The 25,936-nt window shown below is 39.2% G+C and overlaps 9 protein-coding genes across 13 annotated transcripts; 3 read left to right on the top strand and 6 right to left on the bottom strand.

Moving 5' to 3' along the window:
• Positions 1 to 11: 11 nt before the first annotated feature.
• Positions 12 to 2,200, top strand: LOC135162107 (zinc finger protein 585B-like). The gene is made up of 3 exons (XM_064120256.1): positions 12 to 257; positions 346 to 471; positions 667 to 2,200. The coding sequence occupies exons 1-3, from the start codon at positions 105 to 107 to the stop codon at positions 2,119 to 2,121; spliced, it is 1,734 nt and encodes a 577-aa protein (XP_063976326.1). The 5' UTR covers positions 12 to 104; the 3' UTR covers positions 2,122 to 2,200.
• On the bottom strand, positions 2,015 to 4,083 carry LOC135162195 (ornithine aminotransferase, mitochondrial-like). The gene is made up of 4 exons (XM_064120404.1): positions 3,490 to 4,083; positions 3,114 to 3,418; positions 2,810 to 3,010; positions 2,015 to 2,686 (listed from the first exon to the last, which is right to left on the bottom strand). The coding sequence occupies exons 1-4, from the start codon at positions 3,869 to 3,871 to the stop codon at positions 2,297 to 2,299; spliced, it is 1,278 nt and encodes a 425-aa protein (XP_063976474.1). The 5' UTR covers positions 3,872 to 4,083; the 3' UTR covers positions 2,015 to 2,296.
• Positions 4,084 to 4,234: 151 nt separating this feature from the next.
• Positions 4,235 to 6,873, bottom strand: LOC135162184 (ornithine aminotransferase, mitochondrial-like). 2 transcript variants are annotated; one of them, XM_064120382.1, is made up of 4 exons: positions 6,734 to 6,873; positions 6,109 to 6,473; positions 5,655 to 5,985; positions 4,235 to 5,160 (listed from the first exon to the last, which is right to left on the bottom strand). In XM_064120382.1, the coding sequence occupies exons 2-4, from the start codon at positions 6,465 to 6,467 to the stop codon at positions 4,573 to 4,575; spliced, it is 1,278 nt and encodes a 425-aa protein (XP_063976452.1). In that variant the 5' UTR covers positions 6,468 to 6,473; positions 6,734 to 6,873; the 3' UTR covers positions 4,235 to 4,572. The 2 variants fall into 2 exon arrangements, with proteins under 2 accessions (XP_063976452.1, XP_063976461.1); XM_064120391.1 differs by lacking the exon at positions 6,734 to 6,873 and adding an exon at positions 6,693 to 6,727.
• On the bottom strand, positions 6,784 to 9,474 carry LOC135162203 (uncharacterized protein). Of its 2 annotated transcripts, none has more exons than XM_064120421.1 (3): positions 8,399 to 9,474; positions 8,134 to 8,231; positions 6,784 to 6,917 (listed from the first exon to the last, which is right to left on the bottom strand). In XM_064120421.1, the coding sequence occupies exons 1-3, from the start codon at positions 9,321 to 9,323 to the stop codon at positions 6,864 to 6,866; spliced, it is 1,077 nt and encodes a 358-aa protein (XP_063976491.1). In that variant the 5' UTR covers positions 9,324 to 9,474; the 3' UTR covers positions 6,784 to 6,863. The 2 variants fall into 2 exon arrangements, with proteins under 2 accessions (XP_063976491.1, XP_063976485.1); XM_064120415.1 differs by lacking the exon at positions 6,784 to 6,917 and adding an exon at positions 7,314 to 7,621.
• LOC135170510 (protein LTO1 homolog) lies at positions 9,348 to 9,755 on the bottom strand. Its single transcript, XM_064136450.1, has one exon. The coding sequence runs from the start codon at positions 9,753 to 9,755 to the stop codon at positions 9,348 to 9,350; it is 408 nt and encodes a 135-aa protein (XP_063992520.1).
• Positions 9,756 to 10,217: 462 nt separating this feature from the next.
• Positions 10,218 to 14,921, top strand: LOC135161945 (SWI/SNF complex subunit SMARCC2). The gene is made up of 3 exons (XM_064119976.1): positions 10,218 to 10,607; positions 11,118 to 11,237; positions 11,472 to 14,921. Exons 1-3 carry the CDS (start codon positions 10,488 to 10,490, stop codon positions 14,259 to 14,261), a joined length of 3,030 nt encoding a protein of 1,009 aa, XP_063976046.1. The 5' UTR covers positions 10,218 to 10,487; the 3' UTR covers positions 14,262 to 14,921.
• Positions 14,922 to 15,032: 111 nt separating this feature from the next.
• LOC135162126 (uncharacterized) lies at positions 15,033 to 17,990 on the bottom strand. The gene is made up of 5 exons (XM_064120295.1): positions 17,806 to 17,990; positions 16,845 to 17,491; positions 16,309 to 16,639; positions 16,029 to 16,234; positions 15,033 to 15,653 (listed from the first exon to the last, which is right to left on the bottom strand). The coding sequence occupies exons 2-5, from the start codon at positions 17,366 to 17,368 to the stop codon at positions 15,428 to 15,430; spliced, it is 1,287 nt and encodes a 428-aa protein (XP_063976365.1). The 5' UTR covers positions 17,369 to 17,491; positions 17,806 to 17,990; the 3' UTR covers positions 15,033 to 15,427.
• Positions 17,991 to 18,175: 185 nt separating this feature from the next.
• LOC135162069 (small ribosomal subunit protein mS39) lies at positions 18,176 to 21,337 on the bottom strand. The gene is made up of 7 exons (XM_064120170.1): positions 21,165 to 21,337; positions 20,633 to 20,954; positions 20,084 to 20,440; positions 19,580 to 19,916; positions 18,898 to 19,457; positions 18,545 to 18,763; positions 18,176 to 18,452 (listed from the first exon to the last, which is right to left on the bottom strand). Exons 1-7 carry the CDS (start codon positions 21,194 to 21,196, stop codon positions 18,294 to 18,296), a joined length of 1,986 nt encoding a protein of 661 aa, XP_063976240.1. The 5' UTR covers positions 21,197 to 21,337; the 3' UTR covers positions 18,176 to 18,293.
• Positions 21,338 to 21,543: 206 nt separating this feature from the next.
• Positions 21,544 to 25,052, top strand: LOC135162085 (ubiquitin carboxyl-terminal hydrolase 1). 3 transcript variants are annotated; one of them, XM_064120230.1, is made up of 8 exons: positions 21,544 to 21,858; positions 21,970 to 22,061; positions 22,155 to 22,334; positions 22,535 to 22,767; positions 23,051 to 23,277; positions 23,524 to 24,029; positions 24,106 to 24,298; positions 24,392 to 25,052. In XM_064120230.1, exons 3-8 carry the CDS (start codon positions 22,166 to 22,168, stop codon positions 24,909 to 24,911), a joined length of 1,848 nt encoding a protein of 615 aa, XP_063976300.1. In that variant the 5' UTR covers positions 21,544 to 21,858; positions 21,970 to 22,061; positions 22,155 to 22,165; the 3' UTR covers positions 24,912 to 25,052. The 3 variants fall into 3 exon arrangements, with proteins under 3 accessions (XP_063976300.1, XP_063976282.1, XP_063976291.1); XM_064120212.1 differs by having other exon boundaries at positions 22,535 to 22,773; XM_064120221.1 differs by lacking the exon at positions 21,970 to 22,061 and having other exon boundaries at positions 22,535 to 22,773.
• The last annotated feature ends 884 nt before the right edge of the window (positions 25,053 to 25,936 follow it).

Raw genomic sequence — 25,936 nt, 5'->3', positions numbered from 1 at the left:
GACCTCTGTGTGCCACAGCGATAACCAAACATGGTAACTGTCAACAATTGGGCATCTGTTATCAGTCAGTGTGTGTTGATGAGAAGAGAGATAAACATAAAAAAATGTTCATAGTAACAAAGCAAATTGACAGTGAAAATATCCGCAAACTTTGTCGCACGTGTTTAAGAGAAGACGGTGAAAAAATGGTGTGTTTATTTGTTGGTCCAGCAGGCTCCTCATTGGCAGCGAAATTGAGATCTCTATCATGTTTAGAGGTGAAAAAATCTACCCAGTTATCCAGGAAGCTCCTGCATGTACCGTAATAATGACAAATTGCCTTTTTTTCGCGATATTTTTTGTAAGGTGTGGCAAGGAGATGGCCTCCCAGAAAAACTCTGTGACCGCTGTGTCACACGAGCTGAGTCAGCCCTGTTATTTCGAGAGCAGTGCAGAGCTGCTGATAGAGCTCTACGTCAAGCAGCATCAAAGGTTGGTGTCGATATCCTGCGGTAGATTTATTAATGAGCCCATCAACATTTTTTGATAGCTTTGTGTTTCTTTTATCATCAGCGGCGAATAAATTTAAAAATGTCGATACGTTCAGAAATTCCATTGAGATACTTAGTCTTTAACTCTACCACTTGTTACTGTCCTCAACAATGATACCCAGAATGATACCAATAGGTCTCTGGTCTCACGACCTACACAACAGTATCCGGTTGCAAATTATATGAGCAAAATCAAGGCTTCACTCCAATCGAAACCTCAGCGAAAACGTTGAAATGCGTGGAGTGTGGGGCTGTGTTCATGAATTACCAAGAGCTCTGTCTCCACAATCGTCTTCATGGCCCATTCGTCCATGAATCAGCCTTGATGCAGCATATGCACATAGTCGAATCAAATAATCAGTACTTCACGACTGAATCATCACTGAATGATGCAGTCATAGACGACAGTAGGAATGTGCCAGTTGCAGCTCTAGAAGCACCAAAAACCGACAGGCCTGCCTGTGCTCTCCACTGCTCCCTGTGCAATCACACATTTCCCAACAGACATCAGCTGATAAACCACAATTTTGCTCATTGTAACGAAAATGTCGACACTTCCTGTGACAATGACAGTATCGAGATTGGAGAGGACTCGACTGAAATTGCGGAGAACCTCAGCTTTCACCAGTACCCTAGGGAGCCTGAGGATCATCAGGCTATTATCAATACCATGGCTTATCCCGAAAATCTGACAATTGCTCAGTCCCAAAGGATTCAACCCGAAATTTCTAACTCTGAGGCTGACTTGCCTGACATTTCCACGAGTAATGGCCCTCTGACTTATCAAAAATATACGAATGACAAGAAAATCCATAAATGCTCGATTTGCGATAAAGTATTCTCCCAAAAATCCAAACTGAAAACTCACGAATTATCTCACACCGGACAGAGGCCTTTCAAGTGCAGGGATTGTCCCAAGGCCTACACTTCCAAGAGCAAACTAAATGCACACGTGAGGCTCCACACGCGTACTGATCTCCACGATTGTAAAATCTGTGATAAAATATTTTCGTATCCGTCTTATTTGAAGGAGCACATGAAAGTGCACAATGTTGATGACAAAAAGGACGTTAAGGTGAGGGGGAAGAAATTCGAGTGTTCAATCTGTTGCAAACAATTTCGAATGAAGAAGAATTTGAAGGCCCATTTGAGGCTGCACACTGGAGAGGGTCTGTTTCACTGTGAAATTTGCAGTAAAGTTTTCAGTCAAAAGTATAATCTGAAAATTCACATGAGAACACATAAAGGGGTCAAGTTGCACAAATGCGAATATTGTGCGAAATTGTTTGCTGAGAAGGGGAATTACACTGAACACTTGAGAATTCACACGAAAGTCAAACCCTTCAGTTGTAAAATTTGTGGAAAGAGCTTCGCTCAGTCTAGTCATTTGAAGAGTCATGAGGCCACTCATGACTCTACGCGACCCCATCAGTGCACGTTATGTGGGAAGAGGTTCAAATTACTGTCCCATTTGAAACGCCATGCTACTTCACATTCTTCTATTAAGAGTTTCAAGTGCAATGAGTGTGATCAAATGTTTTCACAGGCATTTAGCTTAAAGAGGCATCTGAAGAGACATTGTGAAACTTAGGATTAAGCGTTTGTGTTTGGATTATTTTTTAGTATTACTGTTTAATAAAAATTAACGTTATTTCACTCGATAGTTGAAATGACCTCAATATTATTGTACATAATTTCCAAACGGAATTAATTGGTATGAAAACCGAAGTCATACAGTTTCCACTCAGAAGGAGGACTAATATTTATCAAATAGTCAGGAGTGTTTTTTTAATGATTTCGAGACCTTCTCTCAGTTGACTTTCAGTGATAGTAAGAGGTGGAGAGATCCTGAGGAGTTGACCATGAGCTGGCCTGGACAAGAGCCCAGCGTCTCGTAGTCTCAAGCAAACCTGCCAACCCTGTGCGAAGTCCTTGTTGATCATCAAACCACAGAGGAGTCCTTGACCACGAAACTCAGTTGCTAAATCCCGCGGAATAGTCTCCAGTTCGGTCCTGACAATGTTGCCGAGTCTCTTGGCATTTTCTGCGAGTTTCTCATCTTCCAGAATTCGAACTGCCTCCAGGGCTACAGCACATGCCAGAGGACTGCCACCGTAGGTGCTCCCATGGGTGCCAGGTTGAAGGGTAAGTATTATCTTCAATTTTATTAAATGGAATTAAGTTAGTTAGAAACAAATTTTTTTAGAGAATAAAGATAAAATTTGCAACCAGACACGAAAATATATTGCAATGCATAACTTTTCTTTAATTGAATATACCTCACTGCTGGCAAGGACTCCGGAAACCGGGTACATTCCCCCCGATAGAGCCTTCCCAAGAATTAAAATATCTGGCTTCTGTTTTTCGTGATCGACAGCAAGTCGATATCCAGTTCTACCGAGGCCTGTTTGCACCTCGTCAGCAATCCAGAGGACATTGTACTTCGTACACAAATGGCGCACCCCCCTGAGATATCCGTCCTAGTAAACAGTTCTGTACAATCTCACTTCATTCACATGATTCTTATAATTTTCATTGTCTTCAATTCAACGGGGAAAAATTTAACTTTTCTATTTTATTTACCGTTGGAATCCGGACGCCTGCTTCCCCTTGTATCGGTTCCACCATGAATGCACAAATATGCGGATTTGTTTTCAATTTTTCCTCCAGTATCTTCAGATCATCGAAAGGTATTTTTTCGAAATTGGGTACGAGAGGTCCGAAGTCTTTGTAATTCAGGGGCTCTGTCGATGCTGAAATGGCAGCTAGCGATCTCCCCCAGAAATTATTTTCAGCAAAGAGTACCGTGGCTTTGTCCGTCGGTATTTTCTTTATTTTGTAGCCCCAGTGTCTTGCCAGCTTTATGGATAAATCACCACCCTCCACCCCTATAAAAGAATAATAAAAAAAAATTTTACCATTCTATCATGCCCTATTTAAAATTATTTCAATGTTTCACCTGTATTCATTGGAATGAATCTATCAAAACCAAGTAATCTCGTCAAATACTCGGCCAATTCCCCATGCACAGACGTGAAAAAAGCTCTCGAAGTGTGATGAAGCTTTCCACACTGTTCTCTCATGACTTTCACGAGTCTGGGATGGCAGTGTCCTTGATTGACCGTCGCAAATCCAGCTAGAAAGTCAAGGTACCTCTTTCCATCCATGTCCCACAAATAAGCACCTTCTCCCTTATCCAAAACCACGGGCAGGGGTTTGAAATGATGTCCACCATACTGCTCGTCTCTCTTTATCACATTCTGCTGGTGTGTACTCACCAAACGCATCAAAAAATTGGGATTACGATTTGTAGATGAGGTAATTCGCATAACCACTTGCATTTTTGCTTGTAAAAATTAATAAGTTCAACTATTTAGTCGGGCAACCACAGCGAATTTAGACGTTACACAGCAAAAAGTATTTTTTCATTTGGAGAATGATGTTTAGGTCTATTGATGAAGACAGAAACGCTTTCCTTGCGTCCGGATAAACGTCTGAAGCCTCCTCCTAGTCTGATGTTATTTATATCAGCATTCAAATGGTTTGCTAGAAAGGTAACGATTTGTACATACATTTGATTGCATCTCCTACCAGTAAACAAAATCTTATCTTCTGATAATGATACACAATACCTGTTGGTGGAAGTATTTGGAAAATGGAGAAAGGATTGTAAGAGGCGCCTGTCTCGATAGAAATACAAATAATTGATGTTGGATACGTCTTATCTATTCTTACTTTCTTGCTTATTGTATTTTGACAGGTGATAACTTGGTAACAAACAGGTCTGGGTGACGGATTGATAAAAATATTGTCGTACTGTTCGATTCTCTTTCTTTATTGTACTCCATTCTCGCCAGAGCTTTCTATGACTTTTTTTCAATTTTTCGAGATTGTCGGACTTGGATAATTGAGCTACTTACTCTAATTATCCTATTGTCTGTCAACGAAAATAATCGATTTGTTCTACAACATTTTTATCACGTTTCTTCACACCAATTTGAACAAATGTAAATGAGCAATTTATTAAAAACATCATTGATTATCAATGGCTAAGGATAACTTTGGAGATGATTTCAATGGCTTCAAGAATCTGTGCCTCAGTAATAACAAGTGGTGGCGCCAAACGAATGATGTGACCGTGCGTGGGTTTGGCAAGAAGTCCATGATCTCTCAGTTTTATGCAAATTTCCATGGCATCAATTTTTTCGTTGATTACAATTGCGTTGAGCAGGCCTTTGCCCCTAACGAGAGTCACTACGTCTTTCGGCAATTTGCTGAGCTCATTCCTGAGGAGCTGTCCGAGTTTGTAGGCATTTTCTGCTAATTGCTCCTCCTCCAGGACTTTGAGGGCTTCGAGAGCTATACGACAACCCAATGGATTGCCTCCGTACGTGGAGCCATGCTCCCCAGGCTTGATGCAGAGCATTACCGGATCATTTGCAAGAACACCCGAGACTGGGTAGAAACCTCCAGAGAGAGCTTTACCTAGAATTAGGATGTCGGGTTTCACGTTCTCGTAATCGACAGCCAAACGTTTTCCTGTCCTGGCGAGGCCCGTTTGGACCTCGTCTGCTATCCAGAGGACGTTGTGCTTTGTGCAGAGCTCTCGTATTGCCTTCAGGTACCCGTCCTTAAATTACGAGACGAATAATATTTATTTGTTAATTTTTTGATTTTTTTATAATAATTATTTTCAGGGTAAAAAATACAGAAAGAAACTAAAATCAAGACAGACAATTTCTATTATGCACTTAGGATCGATTTACTGATTCTAAAAAAAACGCGCTTCTAGACACCATTCTACTGACAATAAAAAACTCGTCAATGAAGTGGTCTTCTCAGTGCTCTGGACCTTGCTCTCTAATTTACTATTTTCATTGAGGTGCTCCTCTAATTTGTATTGTCAATGAGCAGTTGTCTCGGAACCAATCGCAGATAATTGATAACTTATCAGGAAACTGAAGTGTTACAGAGACGGGCGAAGATAAATTTTATCGTAGAAAGCGACCGATTAGCGGATCAGCAGGTAAAATATCGAGTAGCTGGAGATTGCACTGTATTGTTGAAATTGATTTCAATATCGACGACTTTTCACACTATTAAAAACTCAATTTTTTTCTGTACCTTTGGAACCACTACTCCAGCTTCACCCTGAATGGGCTCCACCATAAAAGCGCAAACATTGGGGTCTTGAAGCTTCTTTTCGAGAGACGCCAAGTCGTCGTAAGGCACCAATTCAAATCCCGGCATGAATGGACCAAATCCAGCGTAACTGGATGGATCAGTACTCGATGAAACTGCACTCATTGTTCTTCCCCAGAAATTTCCCTCCGCAAAAATTATTTTTGCAGAATTCTCGGGAATTTTTTTCACACTGTAGCCCCATTTTCTGGCTAGCTTACAAGCTGTTTCGCCACCTTCTACACCGGTGTTCATGGGCAACCATTTTTGATATCTTGGAGGAATGGAAATTAAATTTTTTTTTATATAAAACGCAGGAAAAGGAGTATTCTCTGTATTATATCATAAAATCACTCATTGAAAATTGACTTTTACTCTTTTTTTTAAAGATACTTACCCAAACAATTTTGTCACATGCTCCTCGAACTCGCCGAGGACGTCCGAATAAAATGCCCTAGAAGTCAGAGTGAGAATTTTCGCCTGTTCAACCATCGCTTTATAAATCCTTGGATGACAGTGTCCCTGATTGACAGCAGAATACGCACTCAAGAAATCGTAATAACGTTTCCCCTCAACATCCCACATATGCACACCCTCAGCACGATTAATTGCAACCGCCAGTGGATGATAATTATGCGCCCCATATTTATCTTCGCGGTCAAAGACTTCTTGAGAAGTAATACTCCTCCACTGAGAACTCTGGTAACTCCTTCTCAGTCTGCAAGACCGAGTGAATAATTTCGAAAGAGGCTCCATTTACGCCTGCGAAATAAACACAAAATTCAACTGTCCTGAACAATATAAAAAAAATACTCCAAATAATTATTCTAATTCGTTTAAAAAAATTTGATAAATTGTTGAGAATAATAATTCAGCAATCCTGGTAGTTTAAGTGAAAGTTGCAGTTGATTCTATTTTTTTTATTAATGGAAAGTCCTCAAATTACGTCGGACTATCAACTACACCATTCACTGGAAATACCTCTAATCAGTCAAATGAAAATGGCCCAATTGGACGCGTACCTTCAGTTGCAGCCTATTAATGTCTATTTTCCTTCAAATTATCAATACCACTTGACAGGAATCACTGGTTGGCCTTGAGTTATAGATAATGCGTTCGTGTGGAAACGGGAACTGAAGCGATGACTGGGGTTCACTCGAAGTTTTGTTGGAGTCTCTCTCTCTCCCCCTCCCGCCCCGCTATCAACTAGACAAACATGGAATATCTCATCGATAACTGTAACTAATAAGCTTTCAAGCTGAAATCCTATCTTGAATTTCAATTTTTTAAGATTTTTGGTGCCGAAGAGGCAATTGTTTTCCTTTTCTTTACTGCCGAATTATTTACTTCGTACTATCGAACGCTATTTCTGATATGAACAATGGTGACGATTTTTACGTTGAGTTGATTTCATTCTGACCCTCTGTTGTTGTTTAAAGTAGTGCAGTAGTATTAAGAAACCGACCTCTTCATTTTTGGTAACAAAGGACAAAGACTGATTTACTAGTGAATACATTTTTTCAGTGATCTATTGACTATTAATAGTGAGAGACAATGTGATGGATTTATTGAATTGGAGAGGGAATTAAATTTCTGTATACATTTTTATTTACTTTTTATTTATTTTTATTAAACTTCTGTAATATTTTCATTTACTTGCTCCACGTGATTTGTCTCTACTTCAATGCAATTATTGCGTAACACCGGGGCGACAACAACGGATCGAACAACCGGACTATCGACAATTTGGAGCATTTTTTCGATTTCTCAAGGTAAACAAAGCGATCGAGGATGATCGAGGACTCGATCACGGCGCCCATGTGTGCTCTGAGGGTTTGGAAAATGTTCAGTTTCCACTGGTACTCCGAATATTTTTTTTGGAGATTCGTCAAGTCATTATCCGATGGGCTCTGAAATTTAATTTATTCAATTTAACTAATTTATGAACTAAAATCAACGCTAAAGCTGCTTCACGCTCGGGGTTTGAACACCATTGTTTTGTAATCAGGAACAAAAAACGGAACGAAATTCGGGTAACATTATCAGTAGGAACAAAACTTTTATCGCTTGTTGATAACGCCCCTCATTCTAAGGGAAATTTGGAACGAAGATAGAGGAGAAAAATGAGAGTACTGATTGATCAGAAGATGCAGTGTTATGAACGAAGGGAAGACGCAAGAAATTGGTTCTTGATTTCACAACCTCCGGAATAAATGTGTTCGTTATAATTTTTTCTCCAATGAATGCATCTCAATATTGTAAGCATATTTACAGTAGTGGTATGCTAATTGTTTACAACCCTTCTTTTGTATAGAATAATTGTAGTTTTCACCGGAACGAAAGGTCAGGGACGCATTTTCGTGTCATTACGGAGGAAAAATTATGTTATAAGAAAGAAAATAAAAGAATAAAGTTTACTAACTTTATGCGAAGGCAATCCGATTTTTTCCAACGCCCATTTGGCGTAGCTTGGAAAGTCCTCTGTTGGAGCTGCTCTTCCCACTGTCTCATCGGGAATTCCTGCAATATGATAGTTCGACCCGCAGTTCTTGAATTATCAATTATATTTTCAGGGAAAACCAATGCAAATTAAATCTCAAAGAATTCTTCTCTATAAGACATCGTGAAATTTAATTTCATTTGCAACAGATATAATCTGATGTAACGTTAGCCACAATTATACTCACCAAGACTTCGCAGCAAAACTTGTAAAAGTGCTCTGTAGAAAATCGAAACTGGATATTCGCAATTTTTAGCTGAAATCCTCTCTACAGACTGTTGAGCCAACATCCTCATGGTTTTCGTAAAATTAATTCTAGTTGTTAAAAATTCATCTGTCAAGTGGTAACAGCAGGAAACGACGCAGAGGCTCTTCAGAGCATCGGAATTGATAAAACTTTTGATCATAGCATGGGCCAGGGGTCCACATGTGTGAAGACCCGTAAGAAGATAATCATCAGCACTCCAATTTGGGAAATGGCATTCCACTAATTTCGAAAAATCTGTATTCTCATCAATAAATTGTACGGAATGTCGTGTGAGAGAAAATGATTGATTTTTCTTTTTTTCCATCAATTTCTGTCGATTAATTGCACTACTATTTCGCCCTGGATTCGAATCGATGGATAGAACTGGAACTGAATACTTTTCGGCTAAATAAGTCCCCAGATATCCTTTGCCTCCACCCGCATCAATAACTATAGTTCTTTTATCCGCTGCAAGAGATCCAACAACTTTTGACAGAACCGAAATCTCATATCGTTTTTTATCCTTCATGAAGTCATTCTGAGATGCCTGGAGACAATTGTTTTCCCAATTCGAAGCATGCTTTAATAAAGTTGATGGCAAATCTTCTAGCTTCAAAACCTTCGGATTATTGCGCAAATTTAATGAGAACGTTTCATCTATTATTGATCGCAACGTAGGACAGTAGTTTGTCAGGTGAGAAAAATTAGGTTCATTCTCAAATTGTTCTAATTCAGTTCTCAAGTCTTTGGGCAACGTCTCCCATAAATTTTCTGCTATGAAATCCACCAAATGGCTGTTAATTATTCTCTCATATTTTTCAATAAACGATAAATTGTCTTCCAAATCTTCTGCGAAGGTTTTCATGGCGAGAACTAGTCTAAAGTTACGTTAAAACTCGAGCTTGTCAGCTTCGGGATACGTGGAATCAATTTTAGCAAGAGAGCACAACTTGATAAACTTAAACTTGATGTCCTCGGAATTTTTTATTATGTCGACAGTCTCGTCGTTGGTGATCGGAAACTGTTCAATGGCTTCCAACAATTTTTTTGCCTGTTCAGTGACTTTTGCAGGATGAATACTGGAGTTGAGACAGTGCTCGGCAATACCACTGTAATATCCAAGTTTAGCAGCTAGTTCAGAGCCTCTATGATAGCCTAAGTGGTATCCTTTCAGTGACTGTTTTTTTCCAGCACTGTATCCTTCTTCATATCCAGACTGTTCTGCTATTTCTTCAGCGAGGAGGAGATTATCGAATATTTCATTGATATCATGACTAGTCTGGATTACAGTAGTCATTTTGTCATCTAAGAAATATACAAGAGGAATTGAAAATAAAATTCATTCCAAGAAACAAAGTTCGTATGTGTATTCAATTCTCAATGAGGCCAATTGTTGACTTTGTAATATAATAGTATCAATCATAATTAGAAATATACAAAATATAATAATAATATACTTAACAATCCAATTGATAAGAATCAAGGATTCTACAGTGTCGTCAGACTGAAACTATTGTAGGATTCACCCTTCTCTTTAAAAATTTGGAATGTTGATAATAATGAAAAATGGGTAGGCCCAGCGAGAAAAGATAGTAATAGTACCATTAGACTATGATGGTCTAGTCTTGCAGCATTCATCCAGTTTCCAAAATTCTAATAATTTTCCCAAAAATATTGCAGAATAGGTTAGGTCGACAGTGCACCCGGCCACCCTGCTTCATAACCAGACAACTTCACAGCAGTGACTCACCACCTTCCAAACTCTTTTTGAACCGGCAAAATTGTAAATTAAAATTCCCCGGAAACAGATAAATAAAATTATTTTTACACTCCAGTTATTGAGTCTTTCATTGTTTTCCTGGGGCAACCGAGTGATTGATTTGGATACAGTTTCTTTGTAACAATTGTGACTCGTGTGTTTGCCCGGATGGCGGGTTTGTACTAGCGCTAGCTTCAGTTGCATGTGATGTTTGCGGTCGGTGTGGCGTTGTTAAATCGGTCTGTCGACGTATTTCAATTAATATCATAAATGATGTTGACTCTCGGACCAAAAAAGGACGGTGGACCAAATTCTAAATTCTTCGAATCACCAGATGTACTGGCACAATTGGATGGAGTCAAACAGTGGCTTCTAAAAAACTGCAAGAAAGTGAGTAACAATCCGTTGGCGTCCCAACCCCATCATCAATTTTTTCACACTCCAATGATATTTCATGTTCAATTTCACACAATTATGACTCCATCAGATGATGAAATATATCTCCAGCTCAATCAGTCTCTATAAATTTCATGGGGATATTTTGAGAGTTCAGTCGAGCTTTTTGGACTTTCAGACAGTGGCTTCGTTACAGCATGGAGTCTAGGCTATATTACGCTTGGGTTCTGTTGACATGTCCTCCAATTTTCATGATTGTTCAATGTTTTGTGCTCCTGCACAAAAACAACGTAATTTTTCGCTGTAGTTTCCTACGTGGTTATTACTCATGTATTTCCAATTCATTCTGCTATGAAAGTTACTTTTTTATTGAGAAAAATAATTCTATTTGAAGAAAGACAACTAACTAGTGGGTTAGAGAATGCGGGACTTCATTTTCCACAACTATAGTCAATCATTAATTTTTAGGAAAGGCATATTAATAATGATTTTTTGTTATTATAGTATGTCGCAACAGATCCACCAACCAACAAAAGCTTAGCAGCCCTTGTGATTCAACTGATCGAGTTTCAAGAATCCTATCTTGGAAAAAATGTTTCTAAACCCCCGCTCACGAGGCTTCCAGTAAGTTCATGCAAAACCACTATTCCTTGAGTATTAATTGGCTCACTTTCAGAGTGAAGAAGGATTAGTGACCTTGAAAACAGGACAGTCAATTGTCCAGATTTTCAGGATCTAGAGAAAAATGTTCTGGATTAATTAGCTTGAAGATTTTTGAAGATTTTTTAATTGTATCACAACTTCCTAAATTGCTATAATTTTAAGAACAATAAATAACGAATTTAACGTCCTCCCCAGATGAAATGCTTCCTAGACTTCAAACCGAACGGTGGTCTCTGTCATATCTTGGCAACAGCTTATAAATTCAAAACGGAGCAGACCTGGCGTAAATTCGACTTCAATGTTCCAAAATCTGGCTCTCGGTTAGACCGTATCGTGGAAATGATGAGAGTAGCAGAGCGTGCCCTCGTCGAGAACCGGTGTCTCAGCTTACCCTGCATCTACGTGCGTCCAGAAGTGGAGAAATCAACAGCAACCAAGGTGAAAGACTCAGTGCGTCGTCACCAGGGGACAATAGTGGAGACTGAGACCGAAGCATCCCACATAATATATCCAGCAGTAGATCCAACAGAGGAGGAGTACGCTCGTCCTACGATACGTCGTGATCGTTCAGTTATGCTTCACTGGTACTACTTCCCGGACAGCTACGACTCCTGGACGACATTCGATCTGCCCATTGAATTTCCAGAAGGTGGTTTTGGTGTTTCCTCCCAAAAATCCACTTACAAAGTCACAGCAACATGGGCATTAGATTTGGATCAATATAATGAATGGATGAATGAGGAAGACTATGAGGTGGACGACAGTGGACAAAAGAAGGTTCACAAGTACAGACTCACAGTGGAGGACTTGATGTCTCAGCCCTCCCATCCCCCCTCATCCGCAAAGAAACCGAAAAGAAAACGTTCACCGAGTCCACCACCTAAAATTGGCAAACGAAAGAGTGGTCGTGCACCAGGACTGGCGGCAGGTTCTTCAGCTGTGGCGACACCCAAGAAGGCACGAGGGGGCGGAGAGGAGGAAGAGGATTTAACTCAGGGTATGGAGGATCCACCAGCGGAGCCAAGAATCGTTGAGGTCGTTTCAAATCCATCGAACCCCCCTGTCTCTGGCCAAGGTGCAACTGGTAACATGACATCTGGTAACAAGAAACAGGATTCCGAACTTCAGCCTTTGAAATCGGGAAACATGGCTGATCTGGACGAGCCACTGGACTGTGACAAAGGTTCACAGAGCACTCAGGATCGCGAGGAGAGGGATCACAGCAAAGAGCGTGGCGATAATAAGGATGAACCTGAGGACAATGTTACTGAGCAAACCCATCACATTGTTGTTCCAAGTTACTCAGCCTGGTTCGATTACAATTCGATTCACACGATTGAAAAACGAGCGCTAGCTGAATTTTTCAATGGAAAAAATAAATCTAAAACCCCGGAGATTTATCTAGCATATAGAAACTTCATGATTGATACTTACAGATTGAATCCCACTGAGTATATAACGTCAACAGCTTGCAGGAGAAATTTGGCTGGTGATGTTTGTGCTATTATGAGAGTACATGCCTTTTTGGAGCAGTGGGGATTGATAAATTATCAAGTTGACGCTGAATCTCGACCGACACCCATGGGACCACCACCAACATCTCATTTCCATGTACTGTCGGATACTCCAAGTGGCTTGGCACCAGTCAATCCAAATCCACCAAAGACACCTCAGCCGTCAGCAGCTAAGACTCTTCTGGACTTGGAGAAGAAGCCAATAATAACACCGGAAGAGAAAGGTGCTGTCGGGGCGATGGCCAACTTTGGATTGAAGATTGATCAGTATGCCCGTAAGCCAGCAGTACTCAAGAATAAACAGGCAGCAGGTGCCACCAGAGATTGGACAGAACAAGAGACTCTCCTTCTTCTTGAAGGTCTTGAACTTCATAAGGACGATTGGAACAAAGTGTGTGAGCACGTGGGATCAAGAACACAGGACGAATGTATTCTTCACTTCTTAAGGCTGCCTATTGAAGACCCATACCTTGAAGAAGGCGGCCCTGAGGGTCTGGGCCCTCTGGCTTATCAACCAGTACCTTTCTCCAAAGCTGGCAATCCAGTCATGTCGACTGTTGCATTCCTAGCTTCGGTGGTGGATCCAAGAGTTGCTGCCAGTGCGGCTAAGGCTGCGATGGAGGAGTTTGCAGCTATCAAGGATCAGGTGCCAGCAGCTCTGCTTGACCAGCACTTGAGAAATGTCCAAGCCAGTGCGAATGCCGATGGCAAGTTCGATCCAGCAGCTGGGCTTGCACAATCGGGCATTGCTGGTACCGGACCACCTGAACCACCAGAGGATAGCAGTAATGCGCCAAGCGCTGCTTCAGCCTCTCCACCAGCTGTTGCCACCCCTGATAGTAAGAAAGACGAAACTGACAAACCGAAGGATGCCGAAACATCTCCGCCAGCTTCTGTAGTAGCTAAGAAGGAAGAAGGGACTGAAACGGAAGTACAATTGGAGAAAATGGATATTGATAAGGAAGGTGAGGCTGAGAGTAAGACCAAGGCTGATAATGCCGAGGAGCTTGAGGCCAAGGAGAAGAAGGACAAAGTTGTTAGGGATGCTCAGTTACAATCTGCTGCTGCTGCAGCACTCGCAGCAGCTGCTGTCAAAGCTAAACATCTGGCTGCTGTTGAGGAACGAAAGATAAAATCGTTGGTTGCATTGCTAGTGGAGACACAGATGAAGAAGTTGGAAATTAAACTTCGTCATTTCGAGGAGCTGGAGACGACGATGGAGAGGGAAAGGGAGGGGCTAGAGTATCAGAGGCAACAGTTGATCACAGAGAGACAGCAATTCCATCTGGAGCAACTCAAAGCTGCCGAGTTCAGGGCACGACAGCAGGCGCATCAGAGGTTAGCTCAAGAGCAGCAACATCAACAACAGCAGGCCCAGCACCCACCCTGGCAGGGACCTCAAGCACAACAACAACCACCGAGTCCACAATCACAGGGGTCACAGCTGCCACCTCATACACCACCTCAGTAGGCGTAACATGACGAAGAGGAGGGAAAGATATTGCGGGCATGAGACTTTTGAAGACCATGATGATAGCTTTTATTGATTCTCTTCTCAAATTCAGTTATAAAAAGTGTGGGTGGACTCTGCATAGTCTCTTATTTTTTTTTCTGGGTATTGGTCCGTATGTGGTGAAGTCTCATTGGAGTTTTCTTTGCGTATTTTCAGGAATTTTCGAGGAATATTTGTCACGGATTTTTTTTTGCAAGGGATAGATTAGGTGCAATTTTATACTGCAGGTTGGATAAGAATTAGAGGACTTCTTGTTCAGTTTAATGATCGTTTTTGTCTGTGTGTTTTTCCATGTGAAGCATGCATACTGTGACAAATAATTTTTGAAAATTTCCAACTTTGAATTTACCTGTGACTCTGAGTGTTAAGTCTAAGATTTGATGGATAGTGCTTAGGGTCTATTCTTTTCTATCTCCTTTTCTTTCTTCATTTTTTTCCAATTTCAAGTATTGAATACAAAGATAGTAATTTAGTGGTAATCAAAGAAATGGAAAAACATGTTTTCTTTTTATAAATCTCGAATTTTTCGGTTAATTTAGATGAAATTAATTACTTGTACACATATTTTGAATTTTTCCGAATATTGAGACCTTTGACAATTAAAGATATACAGACGAATTCCTCAGTTGCCAGTGAACCTTCTTCTCATAACTATTCCGTTAACTGTATGAGTGGTAATTGGGTTGTTGCATAATTTTTTTCATTGAAGAAACCAATGAAATACGCAAATTTGATCATAAATATTTTATACGTATTTTTGTATGTTCAACTCGTTGAAGTTCAATTATTTCCTACAAAAAAATATCATATTCAATTCTCAAAAATTCTCATGCAAAATTTTAATTATATGTGGCATATGGTAAATAGAAATAAATGATAGAAAATTAAAGGAGGAAAGGAAAGAAAACGCGGGGATCCATCGCCAATTTGAACAAAAAATCGTGCAAGATATCGTCTTCATCTAAACTGCACACTTTCCCTGAATTCCTCTAAGGGATCTTCGTTGTTATTTGAATAGAGACTAAATAATAGTATAGAATTTTGGTGACATCACGCTCGTGAGGACGACCCTCGAGATGCATTTAATACTACATTTTTAAAATCAATCAGTTCAACTGGAAGAGCTAAAGGGCAGATTCGTGAAAGAATTCCAAAACGAGGTCAGTCATGAGCCGGGCACATTGGGTACCTCCGGGTGGCGGTGCGCGAACACCGTGACCCTCCTCATTATCGTCGCGCTCCCCTTTGTATAAATCGGGCGCCTGATTACTGTCGCATGTAGTTATTGGAATCATGTCAATTGCCAAACCTAAACCGAAACGTGCGTATCGTCGCATTTCGTCATTTAGCCTGAAATGAGAGCAAAGCCAGAATAAAATCATTGATAAATTAGATCATCATTGAAAAAGTTAATGCTCTTAAGGAGAAATCTATTGTGAGGTGGTAAACGAGTCAAACTGACTTCCCTCCAGTCTTGAGTTTTGATAAATATTTTACAATCCAGAAGCAATGGAACAAGTTTCAGGGAGACTTCTTTGGGGAATTTCTTCCCTTTTTAGAAAACTTTATGAAAATTTCGTCATTTCCGCATACTTATCAGAAAAGAAGATTGGAATTCAAGAAATGGTCAATGCAATTGGCTCACAAAAATTATTCAAATAAACCGGTGGAAAAATTGTTCGAGACTGAGAAAAATAGCTCCAATATCGAAGGAAAAACTCTTACAAATTCCACATTACTGAAGAATCTTTTCTAGTGTTGCCAGTATTCAAAATATCGAGTGCTGACATCAGGTTTGAATGATAATGACGCAGAAGAGAAGTCATTTGAGTCTGTCGAATTTCAGCAGAAGTGCAGAGGTAGAGCAGGTTCACTAAATCCAATGCCAGAGACCCAACGCGCATTAATTGAAAATCCACGAGATAGACCGGCTAGAATCAAATCAAACAACATCTTTCCCCATTTTTCTAATTTCCATTGGTTAAATATATCTTGAAAAACCTACTTCGGCATTACTGGCCAGTTGATCGTGGAACAGAAAATTGTTGGTCCAGCAGTCTCCATGACAAAATACCGTGAGTGGGCCACGAGTAGCGGCTTGCTCGCACATTCTACGAAAGAAAACATCCTCTTGGAGGAAGGCTTTGAGTTTGCCCATGATATCATCTCGTCTGCATTCATCCTCGGGTGGTAGTGATTCGGAGACCATTGTAATGGCGTTTTTAAAGGCAACGCGGTAGTACTGACGATACCATTCCTCGTTTTCAACTCTGAAGAAGCCCTCTCGAATACCCTCTGGATTGGATTCGTTGCCGAGGCGTTCAAATATTTCGGGTCTTGAAAACATAAATCGGATGAGAGACTTTATGAGTTTTTTCGATGGATTTTTCAGACGATTTTCCGTCGATCTACCGATTTCTATATCCTTTTAGGATAAACAGATGTATAACACATGGACACGCTAATATCCGTCTCATTTTTATCTTTATAAAAAAAAAAATATATAGTTATCAGTACGACAACATGCATTTCCAAAGTTACCTTGAATCACGAAGAGTCAAGCTCAGTGCATGGAATCCTGCCAAAGCCTTAAGCACGAGCTTCAATCTGTCTATCTCCAGTCCCGTTCTCCTGTCAGCCATCACATATCCTTTTCTCTTCAAGTCCTCCATAACAATGAGATTCGATTGGGCAATGAAAACCTTGGCCACTCCACCAAAAACTCCTCTGCCATCCTTCTGTAGCTCTTCGAATGCCGGCCACACGTGATTGTAAAAAGCAACTTCATTTCTGAACAGCAGCTCACTCTTGTAATACTCTCGATCTGCCTGGGATTCAGGCAGGACCTTGTAGATGACAGCAGTCTCCCAGGGAACACAATCACCAGACTTCAAACGTTTTCGTCCATTCAAACGTAGACGATACAGCAGTGATGTGTAATTGTCACCCCTTCTAGTTCCAGGTTCTTCATTCGTTTGAAGAATTTCAACGTTGGGCTCATGTTCTTTTATTATTTGACGGATTAATTCATTCGTTGATTCTCTACAAATCAATTGGCTATTCATTATTTGACTCGATTGAAAGTATTTATTTTTAACGTTTTCGATAGTTTTTTACAAAGAAGATGTCTTTATATTTCTTAGCTCCCGATTCACAAGTCATCGACAATGTTATGACGCCAGAGAACTCTGCGGATGAAAGGAAATGAACATTTTAGTTGCTAGTTCCCCCTTCGAAATCTCCCACCGCCAGTTGATACTTAATTCATCAATGGGTTTGAATGAATAGGGGTATCCAGGGGCCAAGGACGTTGATATCTATGCCCATTCTTTTAAAGGGTCGGGCTTGAACATACAGCACCAAAAAAACGGGAAAATCATGTAATGAGAAATCTATCACGCCAGGAGGTGAAATTTTTTTAAAAGCTTCAAAATGAATTTTTCTAAAATTATAAATTAAAAAAAAAATGGCCAATGTACTATGAGTTTCAATAATTACTCACATGTTATGTGAACAATGTCTTCAAAGTTACCAATGATGGCCCTAGTTGTTTCGGCTATTGATTCTTCTCTCATCTTATAAAATTTCAATAAATAACGTACAATAAAAAAATATAACAGACAACGACACACAACACACAGTCTTGCTACTGGGTCAAAAATGTCGAGCCACGAAACTTGTTCATCGCGAACGTTGTCAAATAATCAATAACTTGGCGATAGCGCCTGGTGTGATATCTGAATCTATGGCGATAATGATTTGGTGGAATAGTCAACCTAAATGACGGGATTAATAATTACCTTATAATTTTTTTCTGAAAGCAAATTTTTTGCGACGGAAAACTGCTTCTACGAGAATGACAAAACAATATCTCCTGTCACAATATTTATTTATTTACATTGAGGCATTACAAATTCAATATCGATTGGTTATTGCTTCGATTATTTTTTCTCTTTCTATTTCCTGACACAAAGAAACGGTAAGGTGGACTTATCTTAAATCTTCTGATCGTACTTTCAGCACTTCCGGATCCACCAAACTCTTCAAACGATTCAGTTGATGGTCCAAGAGAGGTAGATTGATGTGAAGTTTATGAGCCATTGAAGGGACATTTTCGAAACCAATGTCTGAACAGTAATGAATTAAATCCTGCAATGGAAAGATAGAAGATAATAATCAGTCGTAGAACCTGCCATATTTTATATCACAGAAGCGAAAAAATTGTGGGAGAGTTTATTTACCATTGCAGATTGTGCATGTCCTCCAAGAAGGCACCCGTTGAAGAGTTCATCAATTTGGGCAGCAGATAGTGGCCCGATAATTGAATTCTGCTCGTTGAACAAGAAAGTAATAATCATCGTCCATTTATCGACCTCCTCGGCGCGAAGGCATAAAACAGCCACGTCGCCGAGAATGGGACCCGTCCAAGTTATCTGTTGAACCCTTTTGCTTTTCTGGGTCTGTAAAATCATGGTTAATGGGGAATAGAGTATTATTAATTATCTAAGTGATTAGACGACAAACTTGATTTTTCTAGGAGAAAAGAAAGAATCAAACAAAAATCATGTTTAATAATAATATGATAATAAATTACCATAACAAAGTCCCAGACCGTCCAAGCAGCATCTGCATACATTTTATGAATTGGTGAGTTTTTCGGTGGTGTACAATGTGTTGTCATCAATTGCAGAGCATTGGAGACCAAATCTTTTCTCTCAAGATAGTTAAACTGAACCATATGTGTCCACAATCTTGGAAGCACAGGAGTACTCATTTCAGGATCATTAGCACCCACTGCTTGAAGAATTTCATTCATGATATTGGGCTCTGGTGTGTAAACGTGAGGAACTAGAAGGTCATAGTATGATTTCATAAACTCGTCGAGGCTATTATTCTTTACTTGAACGTGGAAATAGTGGCGGTAGTATAAACTTTCTTTGAATCCATCTCCTAGTAATTTGTAATTTTCCTGAGTGAGCAGAAGTTTATGAATTCTATCAGCAAGTACTGGATCCTGAAAATAATTCGCCGCTACATCCATTGCAGTCACGAAGAAATATGTGTCCATTGAATTTTCCACTTTTAACTCTTTCCTTCCTTCAAGATCTGCAATTATGTCTCGAAGAATAGAACTTAGATTAGCGCCGGCCTCCACTGGAAAAATAAAAAAGATATTTATTCGACGCGAAAAAATATTCACAGGAAAATAAAAATTAATTATTTGTAAAATACAACTAGTAACTTTTAAAAAATATGGCAAACAATATTCAACTCACTTTTTTTGTAAAAAATCACCAAAACGTAATGATAAGACGTTAATGATGGTTTTACACCTGCAGTTTTGAACTCTGTAAAAATATCTTTACAAATTTCCATAGCAGATGAATATCTCTGAACAGAGGCCGCTAATTTTAACGAATTATTCATTGTTTCTGTGTTTGGCTGAATGCAATTTTTTTTTAGCTTGCCATATATATCAGTCAACAATGCCAAACGTTCTCGTGAACCATCTTTCCAGTAAGAGATCATTCCAATCAATTGATTGTAGGCCTCTAGTGCTATTGGATAGTTTTTTTTCTCAGCTTCTTGGAAGAGATTCCAAACAGCATCGATCTAGAACATTTAATGTAACGATAATTTTAGATATTATTTACCATCTCAGGGAGTTATCGGACTGGTTGTTCGCTGCTCTATTAATCTTTTAGTTTTTGATTCCTGAATTGATAAACTGATCAGAGCTTCCGTAATTTTTCAAAACACATCTGAGCTGAAAAAAATACCTTCATGAATTTAGTTTGTCCACAGATCATAGCACTATATGCTTTAGCAGCTGTAGCTTCGTCTTTCTCCTTCAGAGTGGCAAAGAGTTTGTCGGTTACAGGACAATATTTCCAACCTTGAGATTTTTCGGACCTTCTGAACCACTTCTCCTCCAGCCATTCCTCAGGGAACTTCTCCTCATTGTTGTAGTAACAAAGTAGTTCAAGAAGAGACTGTTTGGTTTCATCTGATACTTGCTCTTCCAATAATTCGTAAATCGCAATGGCATCAGTTTTATGCCCATCCTGTATCACCTTTTTCAATATTTCTTCAGAGACAGCTTCCTTGTCTTTATATACTGCTTTCGGTAGAAATTCCTGCGTCATTTGTTCATGATTAACGTTACGATATTTATCGGATAAATATGAAAATCTAGTTCCAATTTTATGAAAAAAATTACGAATAAAAAATTAATGTGATCGGATCCAAACAAATTTCTCAAAGTGTAAAATCCAAGGCTGGGGCATGAAAAATAGGAAAGAATACTCTTGAGTCGTTGGGAAGTTCACCTCAATAATTGGCTCAGCAACCCTGTGCTGGAAAAGGTCTGCATGTTCAGTACGAATCCACATAGCTGTTTTTCGGCCGGACTCCTGAGCTAGAGCAAACGCTCTCTTCTGAAAATTCGAGTAAGGAATGAGGTAAGGATCGTCTTGGTATTTATATTTGGGCGCCGTTGAATCACGAGAAATAGTTTTTTCAAGTGCTTGAAGAATATCAGTGGGTCCCCGTTGCTTTTTCACCGGTATTTGAATCTCAGGAGTCGAAGAGCTTGAAGGGGTACTTGTAGTTGTTGATTGGAGCCTTGCAAAAGTGCTCTGAATCAATCCTCTGGAGAAAATCAAAATAAACGATTAATTATGAGCGATGGGAGGGAATTATATCGAAAAAAATCATTTGCGAGCATTTTCCTGATTTATTAATAAAAATAATGATACTCTATGCCTGCGATGGAAGGACCATTGTACTTGTTTTCTAACAATGTTCATTTGCCCAATCAAATCAAATACTTGACAGTCCGCAAAAATATAACACACTTACCTGGGGGATATTCTGACTCCGAAGGAGTTCATTTTCGTTGTTGTACTGAATATCAAAATAATAAAAACAACGGCAGCGAATCACGGATTCGCCGCCCCGAAGTTATTATTCATTGATAGATTCACAATCGTAATTGAGGTTAGAATGTTTACCGTGTGGAGAACATGGCGGACATGAGCTTGAACTCGACGGTTACGAGATGGGAAAAACCAGTTGCCGTTGAGTCTGAAAAAGAAACGATCTCTCTTTATCATCAATAGGTTAGTCACGTTTTACGCAATTTTCTTGAAAACCGGACATTCACATTTAGTTTGTTTCATGGCCGAGCCCAAATCCACCTCCCCCCTAAATAATCTCGCTGGCTCACAAGTTTTCTATTCTAATAAATGTGTCCACCCATCGGGTGAAAATCGTGCAATGGCCATCAGTAGAATCATCGAAATGCTGTTGTGTATGAAATGTGTAAAATGTAGCCGTTAAAGAACATATTTTGTTTATCAAAAATAACGGATAGATAACATTGAGAAGCATTGCACCATCGATCCATAATAAAAACAATTTAAAGCTGATTGATTTATCATTTCGATTGTGGAAATTTGGGTGATATTTTATAATTCGTTGCGCAATTTGTATCGTGCAAGTGACGCTTATTCGTGAACGTTATTTATTCCATGACTTCTTCACCTGATAATACGTACGTAATATTATCAATCATCTATGATGAACATTCTCAAAATTCACCGAGACAATTGTGTTACTGAATTCTAGCTGTTGTTTATACGTTTCTCCTTATTTTTTTTCCAAGGTTTCTCACCATTTGTCCACTTATGGTGAAGTCGTGAGCATTTTCCAAGATTGTTTTTAAGGATTTTGTCGGGTCTTTAGGACGTATTTGAGGTTTTAATTTTGTTGTTGATAATATGGGCCTTTATTTATATCTTATTGGACATTATAATATTTTATTGCCATGATTTTTTTTCACAATTTTAGGTTAGTGGAAAATGACAGTATTAGAGGCAGAAGAAGATTCGGATGAGCGATCCGTTCCCCCGAGGAAAAAAATTTGCTTGTCTCTGTCACGACGGGATCATAACATTAATAAAAATATATCCCAGCCCCCTCATTCGTCTACACGAGGGGGCTTCTTCGAAGATCAAGATCTTCCTTATAGTAAGTTTTTGTTATTTATACGTTCAGAATCACAATGACAATTTTTTTAGCGTCCTGTAGGTTATTTTCTGCCTATAGCTTCTGAGAGAAGCTATCTTCTTCATATCTCCATTAAAATTCTAACAGTTACAACGAAAATTATGAGCATTCGTAAACTTGTTAGTCATATAAAAATCATGTAAACTGAAATATGTCTTCAGGCACAAGCAAAATGTTGAATGGATATCGGAGTCAACTGGGTAATCATCAAGACGCATCTTACGACATTATTGGGGGTTGCTCTGAAGGGTTGAGAGTCGCAACGCTGTGTAATCTGGGGAATACATGCTTTTTGAACAGCGTTATATATACGCTGCGCTTTGCACCATCGTTCCTGCACAACTTGCATCATCTTGCGACAGATTTGTCGAATCTTAATGAAAAACAGTCACAGGTAAAGGTGAGAGTCATTTTTTCTAGTGTCTATTTAGTGTCGTTTGACTGAATAATAAGCATCCAAACTTGCTGCTCACTTCCTTTTGCCACTTCCTTACTTAACCTGATCAATAATTGGCGAGAAACTCGAAAGGAATGCTTTCTATTCATGTTTGTAGGGCAATTCAATTTTGCGAATAGATTCTTGAGATATCAATAATAAATTACCTCAAATTACTCCAACTACTACTGATCAAAATAAAATTGTGTAACCATTTTTCTAATTGATAACTCTTCCTCAGGTAAAATCGTCGTCGCTAGGGCGTACAGGTGTTTCCCTGACATCAAGTGGTAATCGAAGTTGGAGTAGCAAAGATTTATCGGCGTTATCTGGACTGGGTGAACTGAATAAACCAAGGATACAAGTCGCCACTGAAAAGTTACACGAGTTATTTATGGCACTGAGGGTATCTGAGACTAAGGAGAACAGTGAGCCCTATCAGCCCGACGCATTTTTACAGGCTCTCAGGTAAATTAGCCATTCATTGAATTCGTCGACTGAATCCATTGAGATGATGAGAAATAAATACAAATGTAAAACGTTAATTATTTTTTCAATGCCTTTCGGGATTGAAGTTCTATTGAACCAATATTCCTTTAATTCCTAATAATTATTATCTAAAGGATGCAAAATTTCACTTTACATTAATTTTTGGTGCTTCTTTTGAACAGAATACATGCCATAGTTTTTTTTATCTTTCATCAATATTTTTAGGGACGTGAACCCCATCTTCGAAGGCAACCAACAACAAGACGCTCACGAGTTGTTAGTATGTTTGCTCGATAACATTAGAGAAACATTTCAATTACTTGTAAGATACCGGGAGAGTCGATTTGGTCAGAGTAATGGTGGACTTGGTGATTTAAATATGGATCGTTTCAATGAGATGCAATTCGAGGGAAGTGGCTCCGGCAAGCGCACCATAAGAAAGAAAAAACCGAAGAAATATCAAACAACTCGGGGTAGTATGAGTTGTTTACCCCAGCCTAGTGTTAATGGTATGACGTCAAGACCCTTTGAGAATGGACACGCTGAATTTTTGCCTAGCAATGGTGAAGCCTACTATCCACCTGAGAGTAAACAGTGCTTTATCTCTGAGGATTTCGAGGGTGTGAGCTTGTTACGTACAACTTGCCTCGAGTGTGAGCATGTCACTGAGCGAAAGGAGACATTTTGCGATATTTGTGTGCCCATTGACACGGGAAGATCAAATGAGAAAGGTAATTTTTGGAAATGTCATTTAATTATTTCAGTTATTCCTCGAGCTTTGGAATCAATTGATTTGGTTTATTGCAGACGAAAATGGAAAATCGATAGACAGCTCAGAGGTGTACAGACATTTGGTTGTAACCAGCGAATTCTTGTCTGGACGGGACAAGTATTGGTGCGCCAGCTGTTTGAGATACAACGAAGCTCAAAGGGCTGTTAGTTTTCCCTCGTTGCCGAGACTACTTGTTCTACAGCTTAAAAGATTTTCCACCGCTGCTGGGTAATTTATTTTTCATTTGAATGCTTTGCGAGTCGTAGAAGCAACGGTTCACCTATGTCCAGCAATTAATACAATGATTCCAAATTATTACAGATCGATGGAGAAGATAAATAATTACATGCCGACTCCTCTGACCCTTCAATGCTTCTGTGAGCAATGCAGTAACGAGCAGCAGGTTGGACCATCGAACAGACAAGCAGAATCACGTCACGTATACAAACTTTATTCGGTGATAATGCATCAAGGTGCAACAATGACAGCTGGACATTACATTGCCTACACTAAAGTCCCTGAAGACTCAACCTATAATGACTGTCGGCAAAATGTTTCACAGAGCAGTAGCTCCAGCAATACTAATAATTCATCATCGACTAGACTTCTGAAGTATTTCAGAAGTAAACCAAACATCAGTGAGAGCAAAGAACATCGAACGGGATGTCGCAGTATGGAATGTTGTGGCATACGACGTGGAAAACAGTTTGGTACTTGGCTAGAATGCGATGACGAGGCTGTTAGAGTAATTCATGAACACGAGTTACAAGATAAGTTAGCCCCAAATCCACGCAACTCGGCGACACCCTATCTGTTGTTTTACGTCAGATCTGCAACGTAAAATTCAATCATTCCTTTTTGCTATGATTTTTTTCAGATCCTCTACCCTCCTGTCTGCCTTGGTTCGACATTTTCCTATCTCCCTTGTATCGAAGATGTGTATCAAATGTTTTCTTTTCAAATTAAAAACTTCGAGAACCTAGTGAAAGTGTTTTTTTTTTATTTCTTTCCATATTTGTGACATTCTGCGGGGCGTTTTAATTGAGGAGAACATTCCCAAAGATCCAATGGGGTTCAGCGATAACGTATAATCAAACTATCTCGACAAATTAGATTTATTATTAGGAAGTATTTGTCTGAAGTGGAAAATTATTATTTTTGGAGCTATTATTATGAGAATTTTTCCAAACTTATTGGGGGACTCGATGGAACTTTTGTTTTCCCAGTGACATCAAATTGTCTCTTCTCCATTTCCTGCATTTCTGTGCGAAAGTCAGACAATTTAGGAAATTATTATTTTGAAATGAATTGTACCCAAAATGTTAGCGCAAAAATTCGATTATCTTGAATTTCACAGAGCCTAATCGACTTCAATCGAGGTACTCAAAATATTCTCGTCCACCAAATTATCGAGAATAGCTTGCTTTGGTACTCAATATTGATGTTTCATTAAATGCTCAAACAAATTGTAAAATGTCCTTATTATTTCCGCTGAAGTATTTAAATTCGTTTGTGCGCTAATTGAAACTTGAAATTCCACGAGCACTTCTTGCTTACATCGATTTTGATGTTCTATTAAAAGAAATTCTGAAATTCTTTGAAAAAATACTACTATTAATAAATTGTCCATGAAATTTTATTTTTTAACAGCGTTAGTGGCAGTTCAAGTTTCCTTGAAACTAGTTCAAGGTGGCAAAACATGCTTTTTTTTTGAAAGACCGATTATTTCCGTTGCAGGAGAATTATCGTAGCCTAAATTTTTATGGAGATTTTTTCGCAGATATTTTATCGACGACTAATTTGTCATTGAATATTTTGGTTGTCATCATGTTTGCGTATCCACAAAAACACCAGATTAGGACACGT

This window comes from Diachasmimorpha longicaudata, chromosome 1 (assembly GCF_034640455.1).
Source record: "Diachasmimorpha longicaudata isolate KC_UGA_2023 chromosome 1, iyDiaLong2, whole genome shotgun sequence".
In the NCBI taxonomy this organism is placed as follows: Eukaryota; Metazoa; Arthropoda; class Insecta; order Hymenoptera; family Braconidae; genus Diachasmimorpha; species Diachasmimorpha longicaudata.
Note: the sequence above shows the minus strand (reverse complement) of the source record. Positions and strands in the feature narration are given on the sequence as shown.

Coding starts and splice junctions, on each gene's coding strand:
- LOC135162126 (XM_064120295.1), bottom strand. CDS start 17,368: ATGAATAGCCAATTGATTTGTAGAGAATCAACGAATGAATTAATCCGT. Junction 16,640..16,844: donor TTGACTCTTCGTGATTCAAG/GTAACTTTGGAA, acceptor TATGTTTTCAAG/ACCCGAAATATTTGAACGCC. Junction 15,654..16,028: donor TCTTCAGTAATGTGGAATTT/GTAAGAGTTTTT, acceptor CTCTCATTTCAG/GCTAAATGACGAAATGCGAC.
- LOC135162203 (XM_064120415.1), bottom strand. CDS start 9,323: ATGAAAACCTTCGCAGAAGATTTGGAAGACAATTTATCGTTTATTGAA. Junction 8,232..8,398: donor AGTTTTGCTGCGAAGTCTTG/GTGAGTATAATT, acceptor ATCATATTGCAG/GAATTCCCGATGAGACAGTG. Junction 7,622..8,133: donor TCGGATTGCCTTCGCATAAA/GTTAGTAAACTT, acceptor ATTAAATTTCAG/AGCCCATCGGATAATGACTT.
- LOC135162085 (XM_064120221.1), top strand. CDS start 22,166: ATGACAGTATTAGAGGCAGAAGAAGATTCGGATGAGCGATCCGTTCCC. Junction 22,774..23,050: donor AAAAACAGTCACAGGTAAAG/GTGAGAGTCATT, acceptor ACTCTTCCTCAG/GTAAAATCGTCGTCGCTAGG. Junction 23,278..23,523: donor GCATTTTTACAGGCTCTCAG/GTAAATTAGCCA, acceptor CAATATTTTTAG/GGACGTGAACCCCATCTTCG.
- LOC135162069 (XM_064120170.1), bottom strand. CDS start 21,196: ATGAACTCCTTCGGAGTCAGAATATCCCCCAG. Junction 18,764..18,897: donor CGGTCTGGGACTTTGTTATG/GTAATTTATTAT, acceptor ATGATTTTACAG/ACCCAGAAAAGCAAAAGGGT. Junction 18,453..18,544: donor GACATGCACAATCTGCAATG/GTAAATAAACTC, acceptor TTTCCATTGCAG/GATTTAATTCATTACTGTTC.
- LOC135162184 (XM_064120382.1), bottom strand. CDS start 6,467: ATGGAGCCTCTTTCGAAATTATTCACTCGGTCTTGCAGACTGAGAAGG. Junction 5,986..6,108: donor CATGTGACAAAATTGTTTGG/GTAAGTATCTTT, acceptor CATTCCTCCAAG/ATATCAAAAATGGTTGCCCA. Junction 5,161..5,654: donor CTGGAGTAGTGGTTCCAAAG/GTACAGAAAAAA, acceptor TCGTAATTTAAG/GACGGGTACCTGAAGGCAAT.
- LOC135161945 (XM_064119976.1), top strand. CDS start 10,488: ATGATGTTGACTCTCGGACCAAAAAAGGACGGTGGACCAAATTCTAAA. Junction 10,608..11,117: donor TTCTAAAAAACTGCAAGAAA/GTGAGTAACAAT, acceptor TTGTTATTATAG/TATGTCGCAACAGATCCACC. Junction 11,238..11,471: donor CCCCGCTCACGAGGCTTCCA/GTAAGTTCATGC, acceptor CGTCCTCCCCAG/ATGAAATGCTTCCTAGACTT.
- LOC135170510 (XM_064136450.1), bottom strand. CDS start 9,755: ATGACTACTGTAATCCAGACTAGTCATGATATCAATGAAATATTCGAT.
- LOC135162195 (XM_064120404.1), bottom strand. CDS start 3,871: ATGCAAGTGGTTATGCGAATTACCTCATCTACAAATCGTAATCCCAAT. Junction 3,419..3,489: donor ATTCATTCCAATGAATACAG/GTGAAACATTGA, acceptor ATTCTTTTATAG/GGGTGGAGGGTGGTGATTTA. Junction 3,011..3,113: donor CAGGCGTCCGGATTCCAACG/GTAAATAAAATA, acceptor ACTGTTTACTAG/GACGGATATCTCAGGGGGGT.
- LOC135162107 (XM_064120256.1), top strand. CDS start 105: ATGTTCATAGTAACAAAGCAAATTGACAGTGAAAATATCCGCAAACTT. Junction 258..345: donor GATCTCTATCATGTTTAGAG/GTGAAAAAATCT, acceptor ATTTTTTGTAAG/GTGTGGCAAGGAGATGGCCT. Junction 472..666: donor TACGTCAAGCAGCATCAAAG/GTTGGTGTCGAT, acceptor TGATACCAATAG/GTCTCTGGTCTCACGACCTA.